The following is a 26876-nucleotide window of genomic DNA, read 5'->3' as shown; positions in this document are numbered from 1 at the left end:
ATTGTAATTGTCATTTGCAACTTTCTATCAATATATGTAAAGAAACCGTAACCATATTTTCTCCCGGCCGCCTGGAAACAAAAACATATCCGCTTTATAAAATATAGTACTGCATCCTGAAAAGCATTAACTACAAATAAATGAACGGTATATATTATGAATCACGCAGTCTTTAATGTAATACTGCAAAGTAAGCTACAAATGAACCTAAAAATAATTTTTATTTAATTTTTTCATTCCTTCACGCGTGAACTCCTCACCTTTGCAGCTAGCGTAGGAATACGACCTTGAGCCGTTCGGGAATCGCCGGTTACCAACATGGGGAATCGTATAGGGTGCTATCCAATAGAGTATAATCCCAAAGTACACGGACCATACAGCCCAGACCGATACTATGGACCACGTATGGAGCAAAACATTCAATTGTTTCTTTGTTCATGCTTTTAATACATGGTTTGATTCGTAAATCGTGAGCGTATTGCCTTTGACACTACTGTAGTGGTTGGGGTAATCAAAATAAGATCCAACGAATTTTGTCCTTACAAGTTACGCTATGATGTAGCAGCTTAACAGACAGTGCAGCACATACATAAAATATCGCGCCATGTTATTTATATGTGGACATACCAGAGTTTTCTAAAAGACTTTAGATGGAAGGCTTATTGACTTGTAGGCTGAAATCTCCAAGAGTCGAAATTTGAAAACTACAGCAACATTGTTGTCCTACAATGTAAGACATAGCACATGTTGGTTTTATTTTAGTGCTATGTCTTACTATCCAAATAACGGCCTCTATCGTTGACGTTGGAACGAGTTGTCAAAGTTTCAGGAATATCTTGCACATTTGGAAGCATATGTCGACACTTTCACTAATTTGTGTAATTAATATACTTACTGTGCTGTCTTTATCCTGGCTGAATGAAAATATGACACTAGCAAATGGACGAATTTTCATGTTCCATTGACATTTGAATTTGTTGCAGTGTGACAGTAATTGAGGTGTGCCTAAAGTATGTTTAAAGTAGGTTCATGTGGCAAATATGTTTCTTGAACGAAACGAAACGTTGCTTTACAGTTCCAATAGGCATAATATATTTTTATTAGTTTCATTAAAGAGTATAATTTCCAAATTACTGAATTTCGGCATTGCCAGCTTTCATTGCTTTCCAGTCAATTGAAATGTAGGCCAACGAAACTTGAAAACAGGCCCATTTCTAATGTGAGAATTTTGAATTGATTAGAGAAAAGACATCAGAGTAAGTAAAATCTGACTAAAACATTATGACTTTGCTTTGTAGAAAAGTGTCGTTATTTTAGTTGCTAGTTGTGTGAGATATTCCTGAAAATTGGACTTTTCATTACAATGTTAGTCGACATTAAAACACACTACACAGCGCTGTTAGTTAGGCAATAAGCCCCTGATGCCCAAAACATAAATGTCAGCGTCACGGTCTTACATGTAGGACTAGGAACATAGGTGCACGATGTGAACTTAATGTTCAAATAAAATCAATAACTTGAATGAAATAAAAATCATACAGAGTGACAAAATTCCCTCAGAGTGCCCTAATTACCGTTCTGACATAGGACCCTGTCTGTCATACTATAAAAGAGACATGGTAAGTAATTTCAAAAAACTTTGTTCAACGTCTGTGCCTAGATTGCCGCCTGTTGTTTTCGTCATTGAAGGCACATGACCATAATCTATTTCTTGTCTTACTCCTGAGACATTTTTCTGTTCATCAAGCTATCATTGATTTTTCTGTGTTGCACCAAGCTGAAGATACGGGTTCTGAAAAATGCAAATTGCTGGGTAATCTGAGGAAATTTAGTCACTCTGTATTTTTTTCCCCCTTCAGGTTTATTGCTTTTTTTCTAAACAGTAAGCTCTCATGTCAAGCACTGGTGTACAGTAAACATCAAAATCTTAAACACGAGTCGTGAGACTGCAGTGGAGAAAGAAAACACTTTTAAAACAAGTTTGCATTTATGGTCAGACGTGTAAAGAATTGAAAAGTCTTGTTTGAGACACAAGTTACACAGTTATAACAAAATGTGAAGTAGAGACCAAAAGGAAATGTTTACATCTCATTTTACATTGAAATGTTCTATTCAGAAACCACTGTCAAAATGCAGCATAATATGTATTGGATTGTTTACAAGGCATTATACTAAAATCTGATTAATTTTCTTCCATGCATATGTGAATTTAAATGTGCAATTCAGAGAAGTGGTATTTTTCAGTTTTTTACTACCACATTCATTTTCACAGTTGCAGTCATTATAGCTGCCTATGAAATAAAGACGAAATATTCCTCTCAGTCGTGGTATTTTTATGTAATACTGTATTTTGACAGTCAGTTTTAATACTGTATTTTGACAGTCAGTTTTAATACTGTATTTTGACAGTCAATTTTAATACTGTATTTTGACAGTCAGTTTTAATACTGTATTTTGACAGTCAATTTTAATACTATATTTTGACAGTTTTAATACTGTATTTTGACAGTCAGTTTTAATATAACATGATGTACTGCGGCAAAGAACAAATAGGAAATAATTCACTTAAATCAGAACTACCACCAGTTAAGAGAGAATCAGCTGAAATAATTAGTATAACAGGATAATAAAAAAACTGATGAACTACAGTAATCATTTCTAGTTGGTTTTTTTTTTATTCATCTGCCATTTTAAATTTCTAACCATTATGGCCAATTTGCTGTCTGCCATTATAAGGAGATGGTCAGTTCTAATTATCTCAATTAAGTGTTGTTCGAACTGTTTATCTTCTCAAAACAGAAGATTAAAGTTTATTTCTTGTGTTTTTTTATCAGGGCTGTTCCATTAAACCATTCATGGACCCAGGGAAAGCACTTTTAAAGTGGGGTGCTCACCCATAGATGTAATTTAGAATTTTATTATCATTTTAAAATGAACTCTAAAATCAAAGTACCCTGGCATGTATTGTTTTAAAAACTGCCTTCCCGGTGTGCCATGTATGTTTAAATGGAACATTCCTCAGACAGTCTCTCTTGTGACTTGCAGCTTTTCAGTAAGAACAAACTAATTGATTAGTGGGTCACACAGGTGCATAATATGGTCATTGAAATGGCAAGATGTTAAAGGTTATTATGCAGTGTTGATTATAGTGTAATACCCTTAAGTTACAACTTACAACAGTCAGACTGATGCATAAGGCAGAATGTACAAGTTTTTAAGTTAGATATGAAAATTATGCATCAAAGCCCATGGTTATAGGCCAAAGGGAAACCCTGTGTAGAACATGCACGATAAAGTACCACATATTTCAATGGAGATGCATCCAAGATTTATAGAACTCTTAGTCTGAATGTAATTGCAACTTAGCGTGATTCCTCCAACTGAAGTGATAAGTGCAGTTGGGAAGCTTAATAGAGTTGTGTTCCCTGACAATGTAGCCTAAGTGAAGTTGTTGAACACTTGGCCATTTTCTAGGCAAATGCTATGAAACTTCAGCAAGTTTCAGAAGAATTATCACAGAAAATAAGTCATCGAACTGAAAACACGTTAAATTTATTAAATTCTTAATTGCATTCTTTGGAGGCTACACAATTTTCAAGTCATTTGAAGTACATTTTCTGCATGGATCATGTAGTGCATGCCAAAGCGTATTTGTATAGTCAATCGAAATGACTTGTAAGTTTGGTCAAGCAGACTGTTTGCCACCTAGTTAGTCCTACAGTATAAGACTTCAGTACTGATATGTGCTTACAGTTGAATATATCCAATCACATTGAATTGAATGGGATCGTACATACTTGTTTCGTTAACTTATTTTCCCCTGGTGATTCTTTTGCATCAGAAATGGGGTAGGAAATACTGTGTTTGATTGGGTTTTTTTGTTTCACTTCTGATTGCATCCAAGGATATAATTCAATGAGATTTTCATTTTTCCAAATCCTTAATTGTGTAAAAGACATTTTTGATTAGCTGTTTCACCCATATATTTGAAGGATAAAAATTTGAGTTTTTCATCGTATTAAACACGCTGTTTTAATGGCCTTTTTACTACGGATCTCGAATTTACCCTACCTTTTTCCAGGGTTCATCTGTTTGTGTGCAATCCAGATTGGTCTGCTTTAGATATAACAGCAAGGAAAATCCAACATTTGAGACAAATTTTAGTTCTGAGCTGGTAATTTTCAGCCTAAAAGAAATTGGTCTCAAAAGTGCTGTTTGTTACACTGTGTAGCATCATTGTAGAATCGTCTAATTTTCGATTTCTTTTATATAATATGATGCTGATGTCACATCTTGCAACTTGGGTACTACCTCATGATACAAACATGACACACAGGGATAAAGAGTTCAAGACACACACCCCAACCAAGTCAATATACTTCTCCATTTATCACCTCCCATTGTTCTTCATCCAACTGAATTGACAGTCAACATAGTTTAAAAAACAAAGGCACATGATTGCCTAGCTTTACTTCAGTAAGAAGGGCATCAGAGTATAGTATGAACAAAGCAATTGGACTTGGCAACAGTCTCAGCTCAGTGGAATATTATTTTTTTAATGTTTAGCCTTCCTTTGTCAGCTAGAAGGAACAGTGCTACACATAACCAGTTGTCTAGGCAGTATTGAAAGATCTTGTTATTGCACTTTCTCATGTATGGATGGTATTGTTGATGTGGGGTTTTAAACAAGACTTCTGATGACATGTAGTGTTCCTAAATGAAGATGGTGCTAATTTGACATCCAGTATGGCTGCCACAGTGGGTCAGTTTGAAAATCTTGTATAAATATCAGAGATGGTTTCGACACTCAGCAGTTAGAAATAAGAAACCTTATCTGGTAAATTCCTTTCTACCAGTAGAGTCAGTTCCTTTGAGGGCCTCTTGTTACCATATTTAGCTTCAATTCATTGAAATATGAATATCAAAATGATTAGATCTTTACGATTATTTGTATTGGATAACCAAAACTAGGTCCAGTTCATTGTCCTTGTCAATAATTTATTTTGTTGATAAATGTGGTGCCCATGAAAATATATCAAAGTGGTTTGTATAGAGAAAGTCAACACCCTGGAGCAATGTTAATGATAAGTTTCTGGCTTGATACAGGATCTTAGTTAGCTTCCAATAAGGTTCATTGCATGAGGTATTCTGCAGTGGTGGAAATGGGATGTGTTTGCTAAGTATATCCACTGCATGAGGTATTCTGCAGTGGTGAAAATGGAATGTGTTTGCTTGGTATATCCACTGCATGAGGTATTCTACAATGGTGGATATGAGATGTTCTTGCTCGGTATGTGTATATCCACTGCATGAGGTATTTTATAGTGGTGGATATGGGATGTTCTTGCTAGGTATATCCACTGCATTAGGTAGTCTAGAGTGGTGGATATGGGATGTTCTTGATAGGTATATCAAAGCATTAGGTATTCTACCGTGGTGGAAATGGGATGTTCTTGCTTGGTATATCTACTGTATGAGGTATTTCTACAGTGGTGGAAATGGGATTTGTTTGCTTGGTATATCCACTGCATGAGGTATTCTACAGTGGTGGACATGGGATGTTCTTACTTGGTATATCTACTGCATGACAACATGAGATGCAGTAAGGTCATGGTTGTATTCTGAGTTATTCATTTTTGTGAAAATATAAAGAAAATCACCCCGGGTAAAGCAAATACCAGTTAACAAAATGCCAAACGTTATATCAAGTATGTAGACAAATAATAAAACCTTATATTTGCAATCCTATCAGTGGACTATTTAAACGAAGCCATAATGTGAGTGTTACATTAAGAAAAGCCCACTTTCAAAAATAAGATGCACTTTTGTATCGGCTGTGTTGATTTGGTTGAAAAAAGGGTTTCATTCATATACTGACTTTAATTCTTCAGTGTGATGTCTATGAACAGTTAGGGCGAAGTTTTATCGCAACAAAAAGATTAAGATGAACAGTATGATCTGAAAGACATGCATTTGCAATTATGTACATGGTACATGGGTTGTTTCAAACAGGTTTAGAAATCTTTTCAACTACCATTTTATAGTGAACTTCTATAAAGTAAAAAGAAAAATTCTTGATTAAGGGTAGTTGATTAAGCATTTGTTCTAACTTGCAATTACAATACTGTAACCTAGTTACTCAATTAAAATTCATTACAATGCATAGCTTCTGTTTTTCTCTTTTTAAGTCATACTGTATTGCCAAAATACACTGAATATGAATATGATAGTTTTTAAACATGCACCAAATGTGTTTTTAATATAGACTGAACTCAGAAAATGTTCTAATTCAGAATGAATTATTGCTTCAAACCAGTGTTAAATGCAAATATGCATACTGGGAAATAAAGGGCATAATTCAGATAAGAGAATGAGAACAATACACAGACACACACATATATATGTAGTATGCACTGTATCAATGATATACCATGAGATGTATACATTTTTTATTAAAGGGAAATGAGTGGTATATTGGGATATCATTGATACAACATACATACTGTACATATATTGTATTTATATCACTTGCAAATACATATATTTTCCCTTTGAACATAGCTAAGATTTACTACAGGCAGCTGTGTATTGACCAAGTGAATGAACTCGCATCCCCGAGTGCATCTGCTACAAAATGTAGTTCAGCACCTTTTGTGGCTATTCACTATCACCTTTGCATATTGATAAATTGATTGTTTTCGTTTTTTAGTTTCAATTTTTCTTCACATTGATTAAATCAATATAATACACACTTATGATTTAAACATGAAAGATGGTTTTAATGATAAAAGTAGAGCACTACAGACACTTGGTTTGCTATGCCATTCACAAGAACACTAAGCTGTTCATGTACTGTCGAATGGAAATTAATGTGGAATAGAAATAAAGCGAAATGACGAACCAACAAGAGGTAATTAAAATATTTTAATGTATTTACAGTTTGATCTAAGTCACTATTCTGCTTTAGTAACAGTTCCACTGACCATAAACTCTCTCTCTCTCTGGTCAGTTTGACTTTAAAACTCGCGCTTTCATTCTGTGGTCAGTTTGAATTAACTTTTACCATCATTCATAACTCCAGAGGCATCATGGGATGACCCAAACGAAAATCCTCTACACTCATCATTTCATAGATTTTAGCCCATATCTTGCTACGATGGTTCAGAGAGAGAGAGAGAGCGGCCTTTGGACATTTTCATATTTAATTAATGATAATGGATTTTTAAAACATTATTGTATGTTTAAGAAACAACAACAAAGCATTAAATACATCACATTATGTGTACCACACATGGTTTGCAACTTTGTATCATTGATAAACACTGTAGATAAATCCCAAGGAACTGACACATATCGTTATGATAAACCATATTCTTGTAGGTTACTTGGTGTAATTTCTGTTTCAAGGTTTTAATCCAGCCCAAATTCCTTTTGTTTTGCACTCCACATTTCTGTGTAGTTTGTCCATTTATGCATTAGAGGTAAGGGGGAACAGAAAGCAGAATCAACTGCAGACGATCTCAAGAATGTTTATATATGAATATTATTGCACCATTGGTGGATCACAATTTGATATACCAATACTATTGGTATATCAAATGCTTTATACCAATACTTTCAATGCCATGTTATTTTTAATGTATGTGGTATAAATATATAGTATACATATAACACCGATTGAGTAGCATCATTTTTTTTTGTGATGTGTGCTTAGTCGTGAGGGTATATGGGTTTGTGTGTGCAGGCAAGGCAATGGGTGCCATTTACCTGTGGACCTGGGTTCGAATCTCCATAGAGTACGAATTAAAAGTTCTCTAACCTGTATGATAGTATTATTTGTATTAAATATTAATTCTGCCATCTATTATCAAGCATTCTTCTATAGAATCCAGGGATAGCACTTTCCATTCTGAGTGGTGCATATTTATAATTCTTTCTCTCTCTCTCTCTCTCTCTCTCTCTCTCTCTCTCTATATATATATATATATATATATATATATATATATATATATATATATATATATATATATATATATATAGTGTCTTGCTTTGCTCTCACTTCTCTCTGTTCTGTCCAAAAGCAGAAGCCACTTCCTAAAATTCAAGTCTAGCTTGACCCTTATTTGTGACTTACTAGAGGCAGATGCAAAACTTCCTTTTCTATTATCGAGTTTTCAAGGATTTTGGCAGTCTTGCAGTCATTTCCAGGTAAATTAAATTTTTAATAAACGTGAGCACCAGAATTATTCAAAATGGGCAATTTATAACAAATAATAAAAGAAAAAGTAAGTATCTTTTTTTTTTTAGGTTAACTGTTGTAGCTGAAATCTGACCCATGATAGTATCCACATCGACAATAATTTGGCCTCATTTGGTCAGTCATTTTTGGGTTAAAGATTCTCTGATGAAAACTGAATACGTTGATATGCACAGCTGGATAAAATGATTGTATGTTCGCCAGCGTCAAAAAGCCTTATATGAAATAACTTGTTTGCTGCTGATATAAATAACACTCAGTTTTACCTTAGCTTGTACATCATGCATTGATTGCCCATAGCTTTTCACTGATGGAAGGGAGTTAAGGTGGCTCAGTTTGAATTACATCAGGCATGATCAGCAGCATAGTGTATCTTTAGGACAAGACATCTTTCTGTGATTGCCTCAGCACCGTGTAATTTCTCCTGCGTTGATTTGCTTGGTTTTTTGGGGTTTTTTTTGCAGGGTATCTCAGACTGAAAAGTCAGTCAGATTTCTGTGTTTTAGCACTGAGTTTTAAATGCCTACTGCATATCGTTTGTCAAAAATAAAATGCAGCATAGACGTACTTTTTAAAATCAATATATTGTGTTGAATATTTTTTCTTTCATTCTCACAGGTGATATTCCCTTTGGTGAAGTGAAATTGCAGGATATACCAACCTGGTTTAGCCGTAGGAAATTCAGCCCAATTTTGACAGTAAATAGAGGTAATAGTCACCAAATATAGGGTTCCTATATGATTAAACATCATCTCAGAGCACCTTATACATGGTATAGGGGAATCTTGTGATCATGAACTTTAAAAAAAAAAAAGGAAGCACAAAAATCAGTTGTTGAATTAGATTAACTCGTATAGCCACACCATGATGTGAGATTATAGTTTTACCATGCATATATCTTGGAATATCATACAGATCCTCACATGAATTTGCTAATAAGAAGATCCATGCATATACATTGGGTTGTAGCCACTCGAGATTATTACCGATGTGAGTTTGAGTGAACTTGGTTAATAGACTAAAGTCAGGCTTAAATGGATGTAATTATTGGGTCAGAGCGATGATTATCATTGAGGACATCTTGCATCTGATAAGTTTCTTACCATAATTTAATTAAACTTTGGTTTTATCAAGCTGTTGACAAGTCTTACTTTGAGTGAGACCTATTTATGCAGTGATCTTCCATATGATTGGCTGAGGTTTTTTGCCACACTTGAGAAATTATTTTTTGATTGGATTTTGATCAAACCAGGTGAATATATTGTCAAGATCTATTTAGTTCGATCATGCATTTTTGATTGAGCTTGTAAACACTCCGGCAGCTTTGATTTTTTAAGATACTTTATATGATCAAGGTAAATGGCCAACTTATTAGCACTTTGAAGACTAGATTTCAATTGCTACAGCTTGGTTGATAAGCTTATCTTATTGTCTTAGACTGCATAATGCATGATTTATGCATATTAATACAATTATCTTAAATCAGATTGTCTAAGCTTATTATTTCTCTAGATGTCTAAGCTTGTTATTTCTCTAGATGTCTAAGCTTGTTATTTCTCTAGATGTCTAAGCTTGTTATTTCTCAAGATCTGGAGAATTTATTTCTAGTTTCACAAAAATTCTCTAAATAGGTTTATATCCTCAAGATCTTGAGTTCTGTTATGAGCAGTAGACCGTGCATACTAATGGTGCCTTTATGGTAGATAGTATTTTTTTTATGATGGTATAGTTAAACAGGTAAAATAGACCTATACAATTTGAGGGTTAGTTTCATAGGGTTATGTTCTTCAGTACTACAGAAGCTTTATTAGTGAACTGGTTATCTGTTAAGTTATGTAAGGCAGGTGCGTAGTATCAGGCCCAACTTGTCGATTATTATAACACAGTTATTGTTGTAAGGTTCTTAATCTGTCAGGTACATTACCTACTACATCACATTTCATTAGGATAATTTCCTGTTTTTCATTTGGGATTACAGTGCTTCCCTTTATGCACAGTTGTGCATCAGGGACACACGCTGGAGAAAATTGACGCACACATTTTGTTGCCATGGTTTTTTTTGACGCAAAGGATTTTTATAATATGATCAGGATTTATTTAATACCCAATGCACTGGACGATGGATGGCATCGTATATACTTAGAGTATGGGCATTGACTGGTTCCCCGCTTTGTGTGCTCCCTGCCTTGCGCTCCTCTATTCGTATAGCAAAGTGCAACGCAGGGAACATATAAAACAATCAACCAGACTAGCATAGGCAATGTTATGACGAAGTAGCTTCCCCTAATCTCGCGAGCTTCTTGCGAGTTCTGTCGAGCTCAGCAAGCTGTCATCTAGATATTTAACCTCAAGGCTTGTTGCACTAGAAAGTGATCTCCAGATTAAAACGCCATGCACTAAAATGTATTAGCGAAGAAAGTGAAAGAAGCAGAACACAAAATAGTAACTGTGGATCTAACATTAATGAAAAATGGAGAAAATAATTCCCTTGACTGGAATGCGGCACATTCATTATGATTACCGGTGTGACTTCTATTCACATGATTGCAAAGACTACAAAAGTGAATAATCTTTTCGTGACAGAATTTTAGAATTTTCAAAAATCTGCCCTCGTTCGCCATAAGATATCTGGAGAACACATTATAACCTAAGACATTATTTCACAACAATGAAATCAGTAAACTTAAAGAGACAAATGCATTATTTGGATTACAAAGTCAGCGGGTCATTGCAGATTTTGTTTGTTTTTAACTTTTGCTGCAATAAAAGAAAGATCTTAAAGTTCAAATGTAACTTATTAGAAAGAAGATGAATCATTATCCTCCTGGATATTTGGATAAATGTGTTCTTGGACGAAGTACAATGAAACCTATGATAGTAAACATGTTATGAAAGGCGGTAAATTAACTCCCATTTCATTTAAAAGATTTATTTGACTTTCTGTATTGGCTTATATGTAATGTGTTGGGCTATAATATTGCTTGAGGAGACTTAAAAGTACGACTTTAAAAGAAAAATGAACTAATACAATTATTCTTTAAATGGACAATGCATTTGTTTGTTAATTGTGCATGTTAGTGTATTTGTATGTTTAGAGAAAGAGAGAGAGAGAGTATGTTGTGCAAGTCGTATGAAAATTTGTCAGTATTTTTTTTACCCCCACATTTTTTATTTTACCCCCAGTGTTGACACCAAGGGTTTTTTTTTGTACCCTCAATTTTACACCCCTGGGGGATACACTGGGATTATAACAGTGGTAGTTTGACCTAACGACTTCACATTAAAAAAATGTCAAAATACATGGTTAACATGTTAGTAAAACAAGGAAATGATAAGTGACCTTTCTGTGCGATTATAAATGGTGGTTCTTTTATATCTCAATCTCGTTTCATTATTCGATGCCTCACTTAAGAACTTACCCAAAGTTAATCATCATTTATATCATACACCATTTATATCAGACACTTAGCAAAACAATACTTTTCATTTTCTGAGTATATGTGATATAATCCCAAATGGAAACAACTATTTCTTGTCTCAGTTAAAACCTATCCAACCATTTGTTAACTTCCTTTAACTTTTTGTAACTGAGGTATCGAATAATGAAATGGGAGATTAAGAAATCAAAGAATCACTATTTAAAATTGTGCCAACAAGTCATTGATCTTTTCAACCTTTTGTTTCTTTTTAACCACATATTTTGATGGGTTTTGTACTTGAACTAAGAAAAGAAGTTCACGTTTCAAATGGCTTGGAAAATATACTGATATTATTACTTTGTTAACCACCTAATTGGATTTTTTTATTTGAAACAGAGTAGTTTACGTTTCAAATGGCTTTGAAAAAATACAGATGTACAATATAAATGGTTCAAACTACGAAGCCATTGACAACACATAATTTCCTTTTGTATGTCCACAAAGTGTAGAATCATTGGCTGCTGCGATTCTCTCCATGATTGACGTTCCAAACTTCTTTTTGATCAGGACATCCCAGAAAGGAGCCAGGAGCAATTTTTTTTTAGTGGTAATCTCTACTGCTTGAGCAGAGTGGAGGTCACCATGGCTCATTTGGGTACGTCTGTTGCAATACTGAGCATATTATTGATCCAGCTTGTTTAATCTTAATGTGACAGTCAACTATTACAGTCTGTGCCCTTCGTTTCTTAATTGTTTTCATAATCAAAACCCACCCCTGTGGGTCCGGGGTTGTAGAATTGGCCCGACATGCCTCACTACGTGCCATAAGAGGATACTAAGTAGAGGCACCCTGTTTACTGTGGGTTGCGTCCCGTGTCGGGGAAAGGATTCTGGTAGTTGAGCAGAGGCTTTCAGATGCAGTACACTACTTTGGCCTCTTCTTCTTCTAGACGGGTGGTTGGGATGGGCCTAGTCTCGACAAATTGGCTGGGTGCACCGAGCCCTAGGAAGTCTTTATTTACTTGCTCATCTACTTTCTTTCTCCTTGTATCTCTCTTGATACTAACATTGCCCCTACAGTCTATCCCTTTAGCTTTCCCTTTCCCAAGTCTTAGAAGACTTCCTAGAAGGTGTTGGCTTAACGGGTCTTTTGGGAGGTAATCATACCTACTGAGTATACCACCTGTGTATCACTGGCACTTGGAAAGTGCCCCCTTGCTGGACTCCGTGGTGGCTGGGCGAGCACAAGTGATGAAATAACAAAAAACAAAAAAAAATGGAAGAGAAAAAATAAGTCAACACCAGAGAACAAAACCTGTTCAGGAGGAGTTTCCGTTGTTGTAAACAATAGGGCTCCTCTTAGCATCATTTCCTTAAACACAAATTTACGAGCCATTGCTGTAAGCATCACAGTACATTGAGTGATTTCCTTTTTCTCAATTTATATACCGCCAAACACCAGCCTAGTACCAAATGACTTTGACAACCTTGTTCATAGAAAAGTCATCCTCAGTTTATATAAAACTTTTATTCGCTCCAACCTCGACTATGGTTGTGTTGTTTATGGTTCAACTAGAAAGCCATATTTGAAGATGCTTGACCCAATTCATCATCAAGGAATAAGACTCGCTCTGGATGCATTTAAGACATCCCCATGTGAAAGCCTCCTCGCTGAAGTGAATGAAACACTGTTATCACATCGTAAAGAAATGCTTTCTCCACAGTATGTTCTCAAATTAAGATCAAACCCCACTGAACCCTGCTTTTTCTGCTGTTTTTCAACCCAAATACAAAACATACGAAAATAAACCAAACACCTTATCTTCTTTGGCATTAGAATATCATCCAGCCTTGACAGGACAAAATTTGATCTTGTAAAACTCAGAAAACATCCATCTCTGGCTACTTAAAGAACCAAAAATACTTCTTACACTGCACGATGGAAAAAATCTTGTATCTTCCACAACTCTTATCTTGAACTCCTCACCAAATTTAAAAACTACACAAGAATGTATACAGATGGGTCAAAGGATGAGGAAAAGCCTGCTGCAGCCTTCATTAATGGAAAACACACAAGTTCGCTTACCAAATGGCACATCAGTTTTTTCTGCTGAAATCAGATCTTGCTCAGCAATATATCGAAAACTAACGTATTTTAAACAGCATCATCTTCTCCGACTCACTATCAGTACTTCAGTCACTACACAATAGAAAACTGGAGAACCCATTGTTGACCAATTTTCTCGACAAAAATACTAAGCCGAGTACCTCCCACAATATTGCATACTGTTTGTTACCTAGCCATATTGGTATTAAAGGTAATGAATAAGCAGATCGTGCTGCTCAAGAACCATCTGATTTTAAAATACCGTATCCTGATTTAAAAACTAGTATCAAAGAGACTTTACATCAAAAGTGGCAGGCATCATGGAATGATATAGTGAATAATAAACTTCATGCCTGCCATCAAGCCAACCCTAGGAGAATGGACTCCTTCCTACAGAACCATTCGTAGGAAGGAGGTAGTTATTGCAAGAATTTGAATTAGTCATGTGTATATAACCCACTCACACATACTAAAAGGTGAAGACCCACCAGAGTGCGTTTCTTGCAATGACCCATTCACTGTTAAGCACTTTATGATAGTGTTTCGACCTTGAACCTATCTGCGATTAATATTACAATGTGCATGACATGAAGGAACTTTTTGATACATTAAACATTACTTGTATTATAGAATTCCTGAAAGCAGTGAACATTTACTCTAAGCTACAACTTTTATGCCATCACCTTGAGCATTTTTGTGTAATGTTTTTACCGTCCCTTATTTTCAACAACTTTTCATCTGTCTTTATTAACATATGCCATTCACATTCCCCATTGATCAGGAAGCTTTATATGTTGCCCTTAACCATCTTATTGTTTTACTTTCACCTGTTTGGTTTTGATATCGCTGGTCAATATAAAATCTTATATAATTTTTAAATGATCATATATATAACCTTTTGTATGTTGCTGGTGCACTGTAAAAATAAAAATCAGTCAATCATAATCAAAACAGATGGAGGGAGTGTGAATGCCCAAATTACCTCCCAGCTGATTAAAAGAGCATGTAAAGCTCATGCTTCTGGGGTCCTGAAAACTTAAAAAGATGTCAGGCATCAGGTGGCTCCAATGGCACAGAGCTGATGGATGGTTCCTGGTGGGACAGCTCTGTGTATGAAGCATTTGACCATCCATGATAATGAGTCTGTTGGATACTAAACCAACCTGGTATGTGTCGGACTTTAATATTACCTGATAGTGGGAGTACCCATGAAGGTATTCCCATACTTTGAGGCAAAGGTCTGGTGATTTTTCCTCGTGACACCACAAGCAAGTTGTCACACATTAAAAGGATTGTGTTTCCATGGATATGTTTCACCCATGCATGGCAAGCATTGAGATTTTCTTTCACTTCCAAGAGGTTGATATGAAAAGCCTTCTTTTTGAAGAATCCACCTGCCACAGTTCCATTGCTGGTCCTTTTCTAAACTGGCTTTGTAACAGGTCTACACCCGCATTGAGTAGGTTGAGGAACATAAGAAATTTTCTCATCTATAGTCTATAGTCTGAATATACCTCCCCGTTTGTTTGTACCCTCCCTACCAATTTTAAAAACGAAAAGCACAAATGAGATGAAAGATGCACAATCATTTATTGATTTATAATTTCAAACATGATTATGCCCAGTTCCTGGACAAGTCCATTTTCAGCATAGGGGTGTTTGGAGGACTGCACATGTAAGGACATAGAAGGAAAATCTATGTTGTCTGCTTCTGATATTTACAATGTCGAATCAAGTAAAAGAATGACAGCTACAAATTTGCCTTTCACTTGGATTCAACAAGCAGTGTAATTTCTATGTACATGTGTGCAAAGGGATATAGCTCTAAACTCTCAACATTATGGTAATTTACGGAATTGTCTGGCAGTTACTGAATTAGATGATCTACATCACAATGTCGTCTGAGGAAGTCATTTTGCCCATAGTGTACGCAAACATGGTACCGTGTTAGTATGGAAAATCTGTTAAGCATTTGATTCTTTCTCCAGCGCATAAGCTATACTTTTGATGCATGTGGGAGAAATATGCCAAGTAAATACATTATTGTTGTAGTTGTTATAGGGTTTAACACCATTTTTCAGCACAAGATAGGCCATACATGGCAGCCAGTATAAATGGTGGAGGAAGAACCATGGAAAACACCAGAAAGAACCACCAACCCACGAGAAGCTACTGGCAAGCTTTCTCACATACCCACGTTGGCCGAGCCTGAGACTCGAACCTATGCAGACAGAGGTGAGACGGCAGTGATCCGTAATGGTGAGCACTTTTGGCCACTCGGGTCCCCAAGATAATACGTGTTAACATGTCCATATCTAGATAGGCAAAATGAGAAGGGATAGTGTCCGACTTTCCTACGTTGATAATATCCACCTTGAACTACAAATGTGGGAAGTAAGGATGTTCAGCTTGTGAATCAGAAACCATACTTATCAAATGGTTTTGCAGTGCTTCAAATCAAGAATTCCACCTTCTCTATGGAGAACATTCTTACCAAGGATATGACTAGGTCTGACATCTTATTGAAGGTCCAAATTCAGCACCTTTTCTAAGTCATGAATGATTCTTTCGATGTATTTGGGAGCAAATTGATGTGTCAAGGGTTCTGTACCTAAATTGACCAAACTGTATGGTCAAGGTCTGATTTCTCTTTAATCTTTATCTGACACACATAAGAGGGAGGTAAAGTTGTTGATGTCCTAAACCAAAACCCAGACTTAACGAATGTTTTTGTGGTGTGACTTGTAGGAATGTTGCCATCTTTGGAGTTATGTCTTGAACTCTTAGTGAAGACTCATAGGCTTTGATCGGGGCCATATCTATTGGTATATGGAAGTACACATTGTACATGTCAACATGTGAAGAATATGGCATGTTCCAGGTTGCAGCCACATGGGCAGGTTTCTAGTCATTGGTCATAAAATAAATATGTAAAAGAACATGTCTTTTGTTGTTTTTTTAAAAATATTACTTTACTTTTATGTACTACTTCTGAATTTTTTTTTATAAAATCATTGATACGGGTTCTGTACCTAAATCAACTGATTTCTAAACTACTGATGTCATGGATATGTAATTGCAAGATTTGGGTAGTCACATGACTAGCAGTGCAAAAGTAGAGTATTGGGTGAGATTTTGTCAGTGCAGTTGTTTCATCTCACCCTATACTGCATTGTTTTGGTTGATTTAAACATTTTCAATAGAAATTGCATTCTAACCTCTTACCATAACCAAAAAGTCAACATACCTAAAATGAGATGGGAAATATCAACAGAAAGTTGGACTAAACAGTCTTTGACATGTGACATTTCTTTCTAAATCTAACAAAGCTGGGAAAGATTTTTAGAACTTCATTTTGAAATATCCAAAATCAGATCATAATTGTTCTAACCCTCTTGCAGAACAATTAAATTAAGTAGCTCCAAGAGGAATTGGGCATTATCTGCTCATTGAGATTTTCAAAAATTATCGGTGATTTTATAAATAATCGTGGACTGGTGACAACTGATAATTTACAGGCTATCCGACTTAAAGATTGTATTACTACTAGACTGAAATAAAAATTATAAGTCATGGGATAACAGACTGCTGATGATTTAAAGCCCTTTAGTGGCTAGTGACTTCAGATCTTGTATTAATGAAATATTTTAACATTTTTGAAATGATTTCATGTTTCAGATATTCTTTCCAGGGTGGTTATCCAAATGTCAGCATTTGGTTCATAGAATACATATTCTCTTTTCTAGCATACTGGAGATGGATCTTCAAGTACTGTGATGTCAAGAAAGGTGGTTTCAGTTGGCTCATGCAGTTTGCATTCCTTGTGTCTGCAACAAGCTACACGATTAGATATAGTCATCACAGTAAGTTTTATTACAGAAAATGTAACATTTTCCACAATATCATAACTAACCTTTTGGAACTGCAACTAATGTTAGAAAATGGCTTTAATAATCTTGAAGAAGTACATGATGCTTGATTCATTTATTTGAATTTTTTAAAGTTTGTATCTCTGCTGGTCATAGACACGTAGATCTTAAGGATAGTTAGGACATCTGTCGACAGTCAGTTAGCAAAAGTCTGTCAAATTCCACTTCTCCAATACTATATGGAGGATTGCAGTGAATCTTTACACACACATTCATCAGTGGGCAGTGCTCAAAATTAATGCTGATCGGCTAACCTGTGGTTATTGCAGTGAATCTTTACACACACATTCATCAGTGGGCAGTGCTCAAAATTAATGCTGATCGGCTAACCTGTGGTTATTGCAGTGAATCTTTACACACACATTCATCAGTGGGCAGTGCTCAAAATTAATGTTGATCGGCTAACCTGTGGTTATTGCAGTGAATATTTACACACACATTCATCTGTGGGCAGTGATCAAAATTAATGTTGATCGGCTACCTGTGGTTATTGCAGTGAATATTTACACACACATTCATCTGTGGGCAGTGATCAAAATTAATGCTGATCGGCTATCCTGTGGTTATTGCAGTGAATCTTTACACACACATTCATCAGTGGGCAGTGCTCAAAATTAATGTTGATCGGCTAACCTGTGGTTATTGCAGTGAATCTTTACACACACATTCATCAGTGGGCAGTGATCAAAATTAATGTTGATCGGCTACCTGTGGTTATTGCAGTGAATATTTACACACACATTCATCTGTGGGCAGTGATCAAAATTAATGCTGATCGGCTAACCTGTGGTTATTGCAGTTAATCTTTACACACACATTCATCTGTGGGCAGTGCACAAAATTAGTGCTGATCGGCTAACCTGTGGTTATTGTAGTGAATCTTTACACTCACATTCGTCTGTGGGCAGTGCTCAAAATTAATGCTGATCAGCTAAACTGTGGTTAGTAACTTTGTAGGTGGATCACTAAAAATCCGCCTGTCACTAGTTTGTTGATGCAGTGAAAACTACCACAGGATGTTGTCATAACAGTTTAGTTTCCAAAAATGTCAAAATTAAGTTGTCTATGGACAGACAAGTAAATTAGAAAGCCAGTTAATGAAATTTGTTCTGATATAACCAGAAAAAGATACCTACAAAACCATTACTGATTGTTGAAGATTTAATCCAAAATTATCATGAACACTGTTGATATTTAAATCATTTTTGATAAATATTCATTGCATTGTGCAGTGACAATTGTAAAAGTGGGGAAGCATTTGCAAGGTGCACAGTAGCATCCAAAATGAGATGATAAGAAGAGGGGTGTGTGCGATTTGGATTTTTAATGTAGCTTTAACAATTTTCCGGTCATTGCTATGATGTCTGCAGTGTGGCAGTTCATAGTGATGTCTAGCACTGGGTCATCATACATATATGCCAACCATTACATTTTTGGCAAAATCAATGTTTTTCATATAATTTCACAGATATATTAGAAAAGATGAAAAATAAATTCAGAGATGGATACATGAATTACATTATACAGCATTCTGTTCTAGGGTAGCTTCACACCCCTTGCATGCTGTGTGGAAAAGATTTTAATAAATTTGCTCATTTTACTAACTCCAATACTAAGGTAACTTCTTTTTTTTACAGCAGAACTAAATTGTGGACACAAATTGTATAAATGCAGAGGCATTGTATATCGAGTTCTTAATAGAATATGGACTACCCCTAACAGTAAAAGACTACATTGGTCCTTTGTTCAAAACATATTTCCTGATTCCAAAATTGCAGAAAATATGCATGTGCAAGAACAAAATCATCAAATAGTGTTAGGTGTTTAGCAGAAGATACTTCACTTAAAATTGCAGAAGCCATGAAAATGTGTCCGTTTAGTATTGCAACAGACAGGAGTATTGATTATGATGACAAAAAGTTGTACCCAGTCTGTGTAAGAGACTTTGACAATGAAAAGGGCAAAGTCAGACTGCTTTTCTTTCATTACCAGAATTAATAGTAGATTCCACTGGAGAAAACAATTTTTTCTTTTCTTGATAATGCTTTGAATAAATATAAGTTGGCAGAACTGTAAGGGGTTTTCAGCTAATACTGCATCAGTGATGACTGGAATTCATAAAAGAGTTGCATTCTATATTTTGAAAAATGTCTCCATCATTGTTCATATCAGGTTGTCTCTGTCATATGATGCACCATGCTGCAGGAAAGGCTGCTGATAAATTAAAAGGAGAACTCCTGAAGTATCAAGTTGGCACTCTGCCTGACAATGTACTTCATGTGGACAGAGTTGATTTTTTTCATCTTATTTCCCAGCTAAAAGACCCAATAACTGGAAGATATAAAGTTCCTTGTCTTTGACAGGTTATGAAAGGAATATTGGTTCTTTACCATTCTATTGCTGACTGTGAGAGATTGTTCAGCATTGCTAACAAAAGTAAAACTGAATTCAGATCCAGGCTCTGTAACCCAGCACTTAGTGCTCTACTGGTGTGCAAAACATCCATAATCTCAGCTGGTACAAAGTAATATGAAATGCAGTATGAGAATCTGTTGCTTTTGAAAGCTCAAAGTGTTCTGTATGAAAACTTGAAGCAGTAATTGATGTTAAACGTCCAGAGGGATAAATCATTTTGTACATATGCTCATTGCATTTTTATCATGTTACATGTGGGTTACACTTTTTCTGCTCAGAATACTCTTTTTTTTTTTTCCCCACTTAGATTACACTTTTTCCTCGCCAGGGGTTGGCATGTATGCATCATGCCACAGACATGTAGCATGATGTCCTACCCAGTCACATTATCCTGACACCAGGCCGACCAGTCCTAACACTAACCTCTTAATGCTGAGCACCAAGCGAGGCAGCTGTTTGTACCATTTTTAAAAGTCTTTGGTTTGACTCGACCTGGGTTTGAACCCATGATCTCCTGCATCTGAGGTGGATGCTCTAACCACTAGGCCACTGGAGTGATCTGAGTGTGATTGCAAATATAAACAAGATATAAGACTTGGAAAGTACCAGAAATGCTCTGCAAATGAATACAAATTGTTAAAATATCACCCAGGAACAGCTGTAATGTGCATTTTCAGCACTGAGTATTAGGATAAACTGTGCATGGTTCTTCATTTAGTGATGGACATTTAAGCTTTCATAAATTGTCTCTGGAATCACACGACTCATGCTCCTACACATAACGGCAGAGGGATACATGACATAAAAACAGAAAGTTGATCTCTCGGAAGCAGGACAAATTGTGGCATCTTAGAACAAAGGTATCTTGAAAAAGCTTTAACATAAACTTTTGTGACTGTTGTTGATGAATTGAGTAGATGCTTATGAATAATAAATGTTCAATTAGAAACTGAACTGACTCGGTTTTATTTTAAGAGTGAAATGTAGAAAGGAGCAGTAAACACTTTGGTGACCTGCGAGCTATTGAAAAAAAATCCTAACTTTGAGTCCTGCAAAGTCATGTTGGCCCTAAATGAAAATGGTTCTGCTTACATATCTGAAATGACGGTCACATTGGCCAGCTTGAGCTGCTCCTCATAAATGGATGGCCATATGACTGTGCAGTTTTCATTAGAAGACTTAATTTGATTGCTGCCTTGGCCTGCATCTTCAAAGCCAGGTTATAAAAACATGGTGATTTGACCACAAGATTTCTTATGTCTATTTGTTCCTGAATGAAGATCCTGTTGAAATGACCTTTAGTATGGCTACCATCTTGTAGACCTTTTTTGCCACTCCTATTATATCATTGGGTCAGTCAAGATGCAGGTTTTCATAAAATGACCCCATATGGTGTCTTGCTGATCCATAATCAGAATTGTGCCAATCTGAAATCCAGTATGGCCACTTTGGTCTGCATCTTGAAAATCTTATTACCACTACTAGTTGATAGATTGTCCAATTGGCATACAATTTGTAGCCGGAGACATCTTATGATTTTATTTGCCCAAGATATAGCCACCATATTTGCCATCTTGAAAATATTTTTATTCCTCCTAAATTGACTGCCATAATGACATGGGGTTTTACTATAAAAAAATTCTAATGTAGTTTATTCCAAATGAAAATGATGCCGATTCAGTGTCCAATATGGCTGCAACAGCAGTCAATATGAATATCTTTTTATTGCATAAGAATATCTTAGAAGGTTTCTCATCTCGGCATTAAAAATGTAGAAACAGTCTTATCTTGGATTTCTGAAAATCCTGTCAGGCAGTAGTGTGTTTGAGGGATTAGATTTTGTTGAGTCTGCACTGGTGGAAGCTGGATATAGTGAGGGCTGTTTCGTTAAAACATACATGGACCAAGGGAAGGCACTTTTTAAAAAGGGTACACACCCATAGATGCAATTTAGAATTTTCGTATCATTATAATTTGAACTCTGTGAAATCAAAGTACCCTGGCATATATTTGTTAAAAACTGCCTTCCCTGCATACCATGTATGTTTTAATGGACCAGCCCTGATGACTTTGGCAGGTCCATGTAACTTTCTGAAGCAAAATTTTTTTGGTACAAGTTGAGTTCTCCACTATCAGTAGATACCAGACTTTGTGTATAACTTGTAGTTAGAGTAAGGAAGAACCCTATTGATTTGGGGGTCAAAAGGTCAAAGGCATGGTCACTGTGACTTGAGGAAAAAAATGGTTTCCACACAATAACTTGAGTTCAGGACCATATGCAATATTAGTTGGCACCATATAGTCATTATTGTGCTGATGTGTGGTAAAGTGCTGCTGTGTACATGCCACATACAGTTACAAAGTCTTGTCAATGGTTTACACATTGGGTTGGGAAGAAACCTATTGATTTCAGGCTCAAAATGGTCTTAGTCAAGGTGACTGAAAGAAGGCAAGTGGTTTCTGCACAATAACTCGAGTTGCTACAATCTGCAGTTCCCAAAATTTGTTGCTTGCACTTGAGGTTGGGAAAAAAACATTTTTTTTTTTTTGTGGTGGGGGTGGGTCAAAAGCTTTAAAGTCAATGTCACTCAGAAACCAACTCATTTCACTTTTTGTTATATGAAATAATCTGAACCAAGAACTGGCAAAAAAAACTGTTACAGATATAGCAAAATGTTGTTGTCAAAACCTCCAAAATAATACTTTACCTTTGTGAATTTAAAATGTGAAGAACAAATCCACTAATTTTTCAAATTTAATTTAATGAAATTTTCCGGTTTTTTCCATACATCCCATTACACAGGCAGATCATAGTTTCATAGCTGCCAACCCTCACGATTTTGGCATGAATTTCATGACTTTTTCAGCAATTCATGGATTCACACCGCAAGCACAAAATTCGTGAATTCTCCAATTCTCAGTTATTTTAAATCTTTAATAAAATAACCAATTTCCCATTAAGCGCTTGTCATGATATTGGCAGTTGCTGAAACGGTCCTGTTCTGCTGGTCACGATATTAGTAGAACTACAGCCGGTTGGTAGAGTTGGCCTGGTAGCAAGCATTTTAGCCTATTTTAATCTATATGTATAAGAGTAGTTTTACAAATGCTTTTGAGAAAAACTGGGGCCTGACTGGAATTTTGCTCAGTGCATGCGTCACTAATACTGATTTGAATTACTGTTCGGCATCGAATGTAAGATCTTGAAAGTTTAATTTGGAATATACCAAAAATTGGCTGTGATTTCTGCTATTAAACATTTATATACATCATGCTTTTTGCACACAGTGTGCCAAAAACTTTAGTATTGGCATGGTGGCAGAGAGGATATGAGGAAGCACATCAGTTGCAGAAAAACACGTAGAAGTTGGGAAAATTAAGAATTCGCAGGTTTCGGCTCTGGAATATTTTAAGCCATCAACAGAATAGACCAACAAGTTGTTCTCCACCTTTTTTTTTTTTTTTGTTTGACTGGTGGCCAGTCAAAAAAAAAAGAAAAGGAGAACAACTTATTGGTCTATCAATGGAAGACCTGCAAGCTACCAACGCTGAAGCATTATTTGTGAGTTTTCTTGTTAAACACAATCTATCTTTATCAGCTGGAGACCTTGCTAAACATTTGTTCTGACAAATGTTCCAGGACTCGAAGATCGCTTCCAGATTTTCCTATGGAAGAACCAAAAGTGCTGCAGCTCCTGCGCATTCCTCACAGTAACAGAGAAGTGAAAGAGTATTTTCTCTAGTGAGGAAAAATAAGACAGACTTTAATGCCTCCTTAGGTGCATAAAATTTTTCAGCAATTTTAGTCACCAAGATCAACCAGCAGGCAAGAAGTCTGAACTGTTTTGAAAACAAATTTACAATCAAGCAGTTGAGGAAGCTCAAGTCTGCCACAGTATCATGTCTTGATAAATAATCACAAGTACAAATGAAGTTTATGAATACCATAATAAATAGAAATGCAGATATGTAGTGTTTTAGTTTTATATTGCAATCCTGATATAGTATATATTGACGGTCAGAGTGGATGGAGTTATTGTCCTGGTATTTTTCACTAATTCATGTCCAAATTCACTAATTTTTATCCCTATTTTCACTAATTGTTAGCCTGGAAGGTTGGCAGCTATGTAGTTTGAGCCACCGTTTCAGCATCTAGTGACACCATATCGAACCAGCTACTAGATAAAACATTCATTTTTACCTCTGAAATTAAAGCCATTTTGAATTATATTGAAAACTCACAAGCAAATAAAAAAATATCCTCTTCTTACCACTTCACGTTTAAAGGTTGCAAAACCAGAAACACAATTTGCTGATGCAGTTTGGTAAAAAAATGTATCCTGTACTTTTGGTGCCAAATCACAATGGCTTTAAGAATACTGAAGGGTTGAAAAATCAGTGAATCTGTTCTACATTCAGTTGTTTCCAAATGTAAGATTCCATATTCTGACAGCAAGTATTATACATATCAGTATGTTCATCATGCTTGGCAAAATATATGGAAAGAAAATTCAGCAAACCAACTCAGAACATCAAATCCATCATGGGACAGGGGCATCCCTAATAGAACAGTTTGCAGAGATGAGGTGGTATTGTGCTATTGACATATTGGCTACATATCCACGGACAGTTGAATCCATTCTTGTTTATCAAGTCAACTTTCACTCTGTGAGGCATACATATTTTTTAATGTGAACTCAATGAAGAAACTGTATAATGATGTACTGCCTAAGGCAATATTGGTCTTTTTGAGGGAATGTGTTAAAAAAATTTACATGTGTTACCTTTATTTTTTTATTTTGTTTACCTTTTAATGGCCTTTTTTATACCTTTAATGAGTTGTCCTGTTGTATTAAATGTTTGCATATATTTATAAGTGTTTATTGCTAAAATGTTTTGTGCAATTTTCATTTTTACATCTTTAAAACACTTTTTGTGTGGAGGTGCCATAAAATGCTAATACATACATACTGTTAAACACATGGAGGGAGTATAATGTGTTGTTCATGGTACTCTAGTTAAATGGAGCTTTGTGTTCAAGGTGTGGTTTTTTGGTAGATTAAATGGTAGCCTGTACATGTTAAAAAATATAGAGGATATTTTTTTCTGTCATTAATGCCTGATATATTTCATAATGTTAGCAAGTGACATAGCCACTTGTTAGAATATATTGTTTGTTGCAAAATGAAATAAATCTGTAAGAATGTGGAAAAGAAATTTATTTTTATTATATACCAGACTTGCTTCAGAATTGAAGTTAGAAGAAAAAACTCTTCAGCACAACACCTTTACCCCCACCTACTTGTTGTAAATTCACATCATTTTCTGCGGCTGGTCATATAAATATACGTGACCAAGAATGCGGGAGATCTGGGTTGACTTAATCTGTAGCAGTAAATTACATTTTTTCCATTTTGTAAACTATTTCACCCTATCTGAAAACAAAATATGTCCAATTCGTATGCAGGTTTATCATTGTTGCCGAGCAAGTATGGGGAAATAATTTCAGAGAGATGTTATTTGTTCATCACAGTTTAATTTCCATGTCTGAAATGTAATGCAATTTCTGTTTATTTGTTCTGGCTCATAAAGTTCTCGTTTTTGTTGCTGCTGGTATAACATTTGTAGGCATACAGAATTGGGCGCTGCAAGGCATGATGGGAAATCTTATATTTTCACATAAGGATATTATATTTTTCATGTGAAAATATAGGAATGAAAAAATATGAAATTACTGCACCTGTAAATTTATTTATATCACACTTAATTATATAATAAAAACTGCCATTATGAAATATCTTATTGTCTCATCTGCTTAAGAACAGTGAGACGTTGAGAAGGTAGCTTATTTATTGCATTCATGGCATCATAGCTAATGTTGAAATTTCTGATACAGGTTTTACAAGCAAGATGCAAAATTTTTGGTAGGATTTTCATTACAAATCAGAGGCCCCGAGTGGCAGAGTGGTCTAAAGCACTCTCCGTTACGGACCACTGCCATCTCACCTCTGTCTGCGTGGGCTTGAGTCTTGGATTCGGCCAATGTGGGTATGTGAGAAAGCTTGCCAGTAGCTTGTTGTGGGTCGGTGGTTCTTTCCGGGGGTTTTCCCGGGTTCTTCCTCCACCATTAATACTGGCTGCCATGTATAGCCTATCATGTGCTGAAAAATGGTGTTAAACCCTACAATAACAACAACGTTACAAATCGGATAATAATGAATATAGAAAATAATACTAACAAAAATCATTGGAATATGCACGTATCAACAATGAAACCAAGATGTTTTCTATACCTATTTTTATTGTCAACAGAAATTATTTTTGCAGTAATTGTTTTGTTCATCAACATTCTAACAAATTTCACAAAGAAATTCCCAAAATAATTACTAATCCATGTCAGTACTTGTGTAAATCACTCCGCAAGATTGAAATGAAGAAGTAGTGTGCGTGGTCTGATACTGAATAGACAGTGTATCAGCAATGAAAACAATTTTCTCAATGAAAAAATGATATTGAAGCCTGCTTAATGAAATTTATTTTTTCTCTTGCAGAATATGAAAGACATGCTAAATACCATTGATGAGAAGATGAAACTTAGTACTTGCCCAGTGTGGCTTGATATTTATAGGATTGTTTGATCTTTTACATGAGAAGACTGACCATGCATGGACAGAGATATGAAATATTACTCTGGTTGAAAATGACAAAAATACTAAAAATAGATTTTTGAAATAAATTGTAATATCAGA

The 26876-nt window shown here is 35.6% G+C and overlaps 1 protein-coding gene across 1 annotated transcript; it reads left to right on the top strand.

Moving 5' to 3' along the window:
• Positions 1–248: 248 nt before the first annotated feature.
• LOC149806274 (putative ATP synthase subunit f, mitochondrial) lies at positions 249–26876 on the top strand. The gene is made up of 4 exons (XM_089951223.1): positions 249–403; positions 8876–8965; positions 17530–17646; positions 26679–26876. The coding sequence occupies exons 1-4, from the start codon at positions 319–321 to the stop codon at positions 26705–26707; spliced, it is 321 nt and encodes a 106-aa protein (XP_089807349.1). The 5' UTR covers positions 249–318; the 3' UTR covers positions 26708–26876.

Source organism: Sinohyriopsis cumingii, chromosome 2 (genome assembly GCF_028554795.1).
Source record: "Sinohyriopsis cumingii isolate HCF-2022 chromosome 2, ASM2855479v2, whole genome shotgun sequence".
NCBI classification, from domain to species: Eukaryota; Metazoa; Mollusca; class Bivalvia; order Unionida; family Unionidae; genus Sinohyriopsis; species Sinohyriopsis cumingii.
The sequence above is the reverse complement of the archived record's forward strand: the minus strand, read 5'-3'. Positions and strand labels throughout refer to the sequence as shown.

Coding starts and splice junctions, on each gene's coding strand:
- LOC149806274 (XM_089951223.1), top strand. CDS start 319: ATGGGGAATCGTATAGGGTGCTATCCAATAGAGTATAATCCCAAAGTA. Junction 404..8,875: donor AGACCGATACTATGGACCAC/GTATGGAGCAAA, acceptor TCATTCTCACAG/GTGATATTCCCTTTGGTGAA. Junction 17,647..26,678: donor GATTAGATATAGTCATCACA/GTAAGTTTTATT, acceptor TTTCTCTTGCAG/AATATGAAAGACATGCTAAA.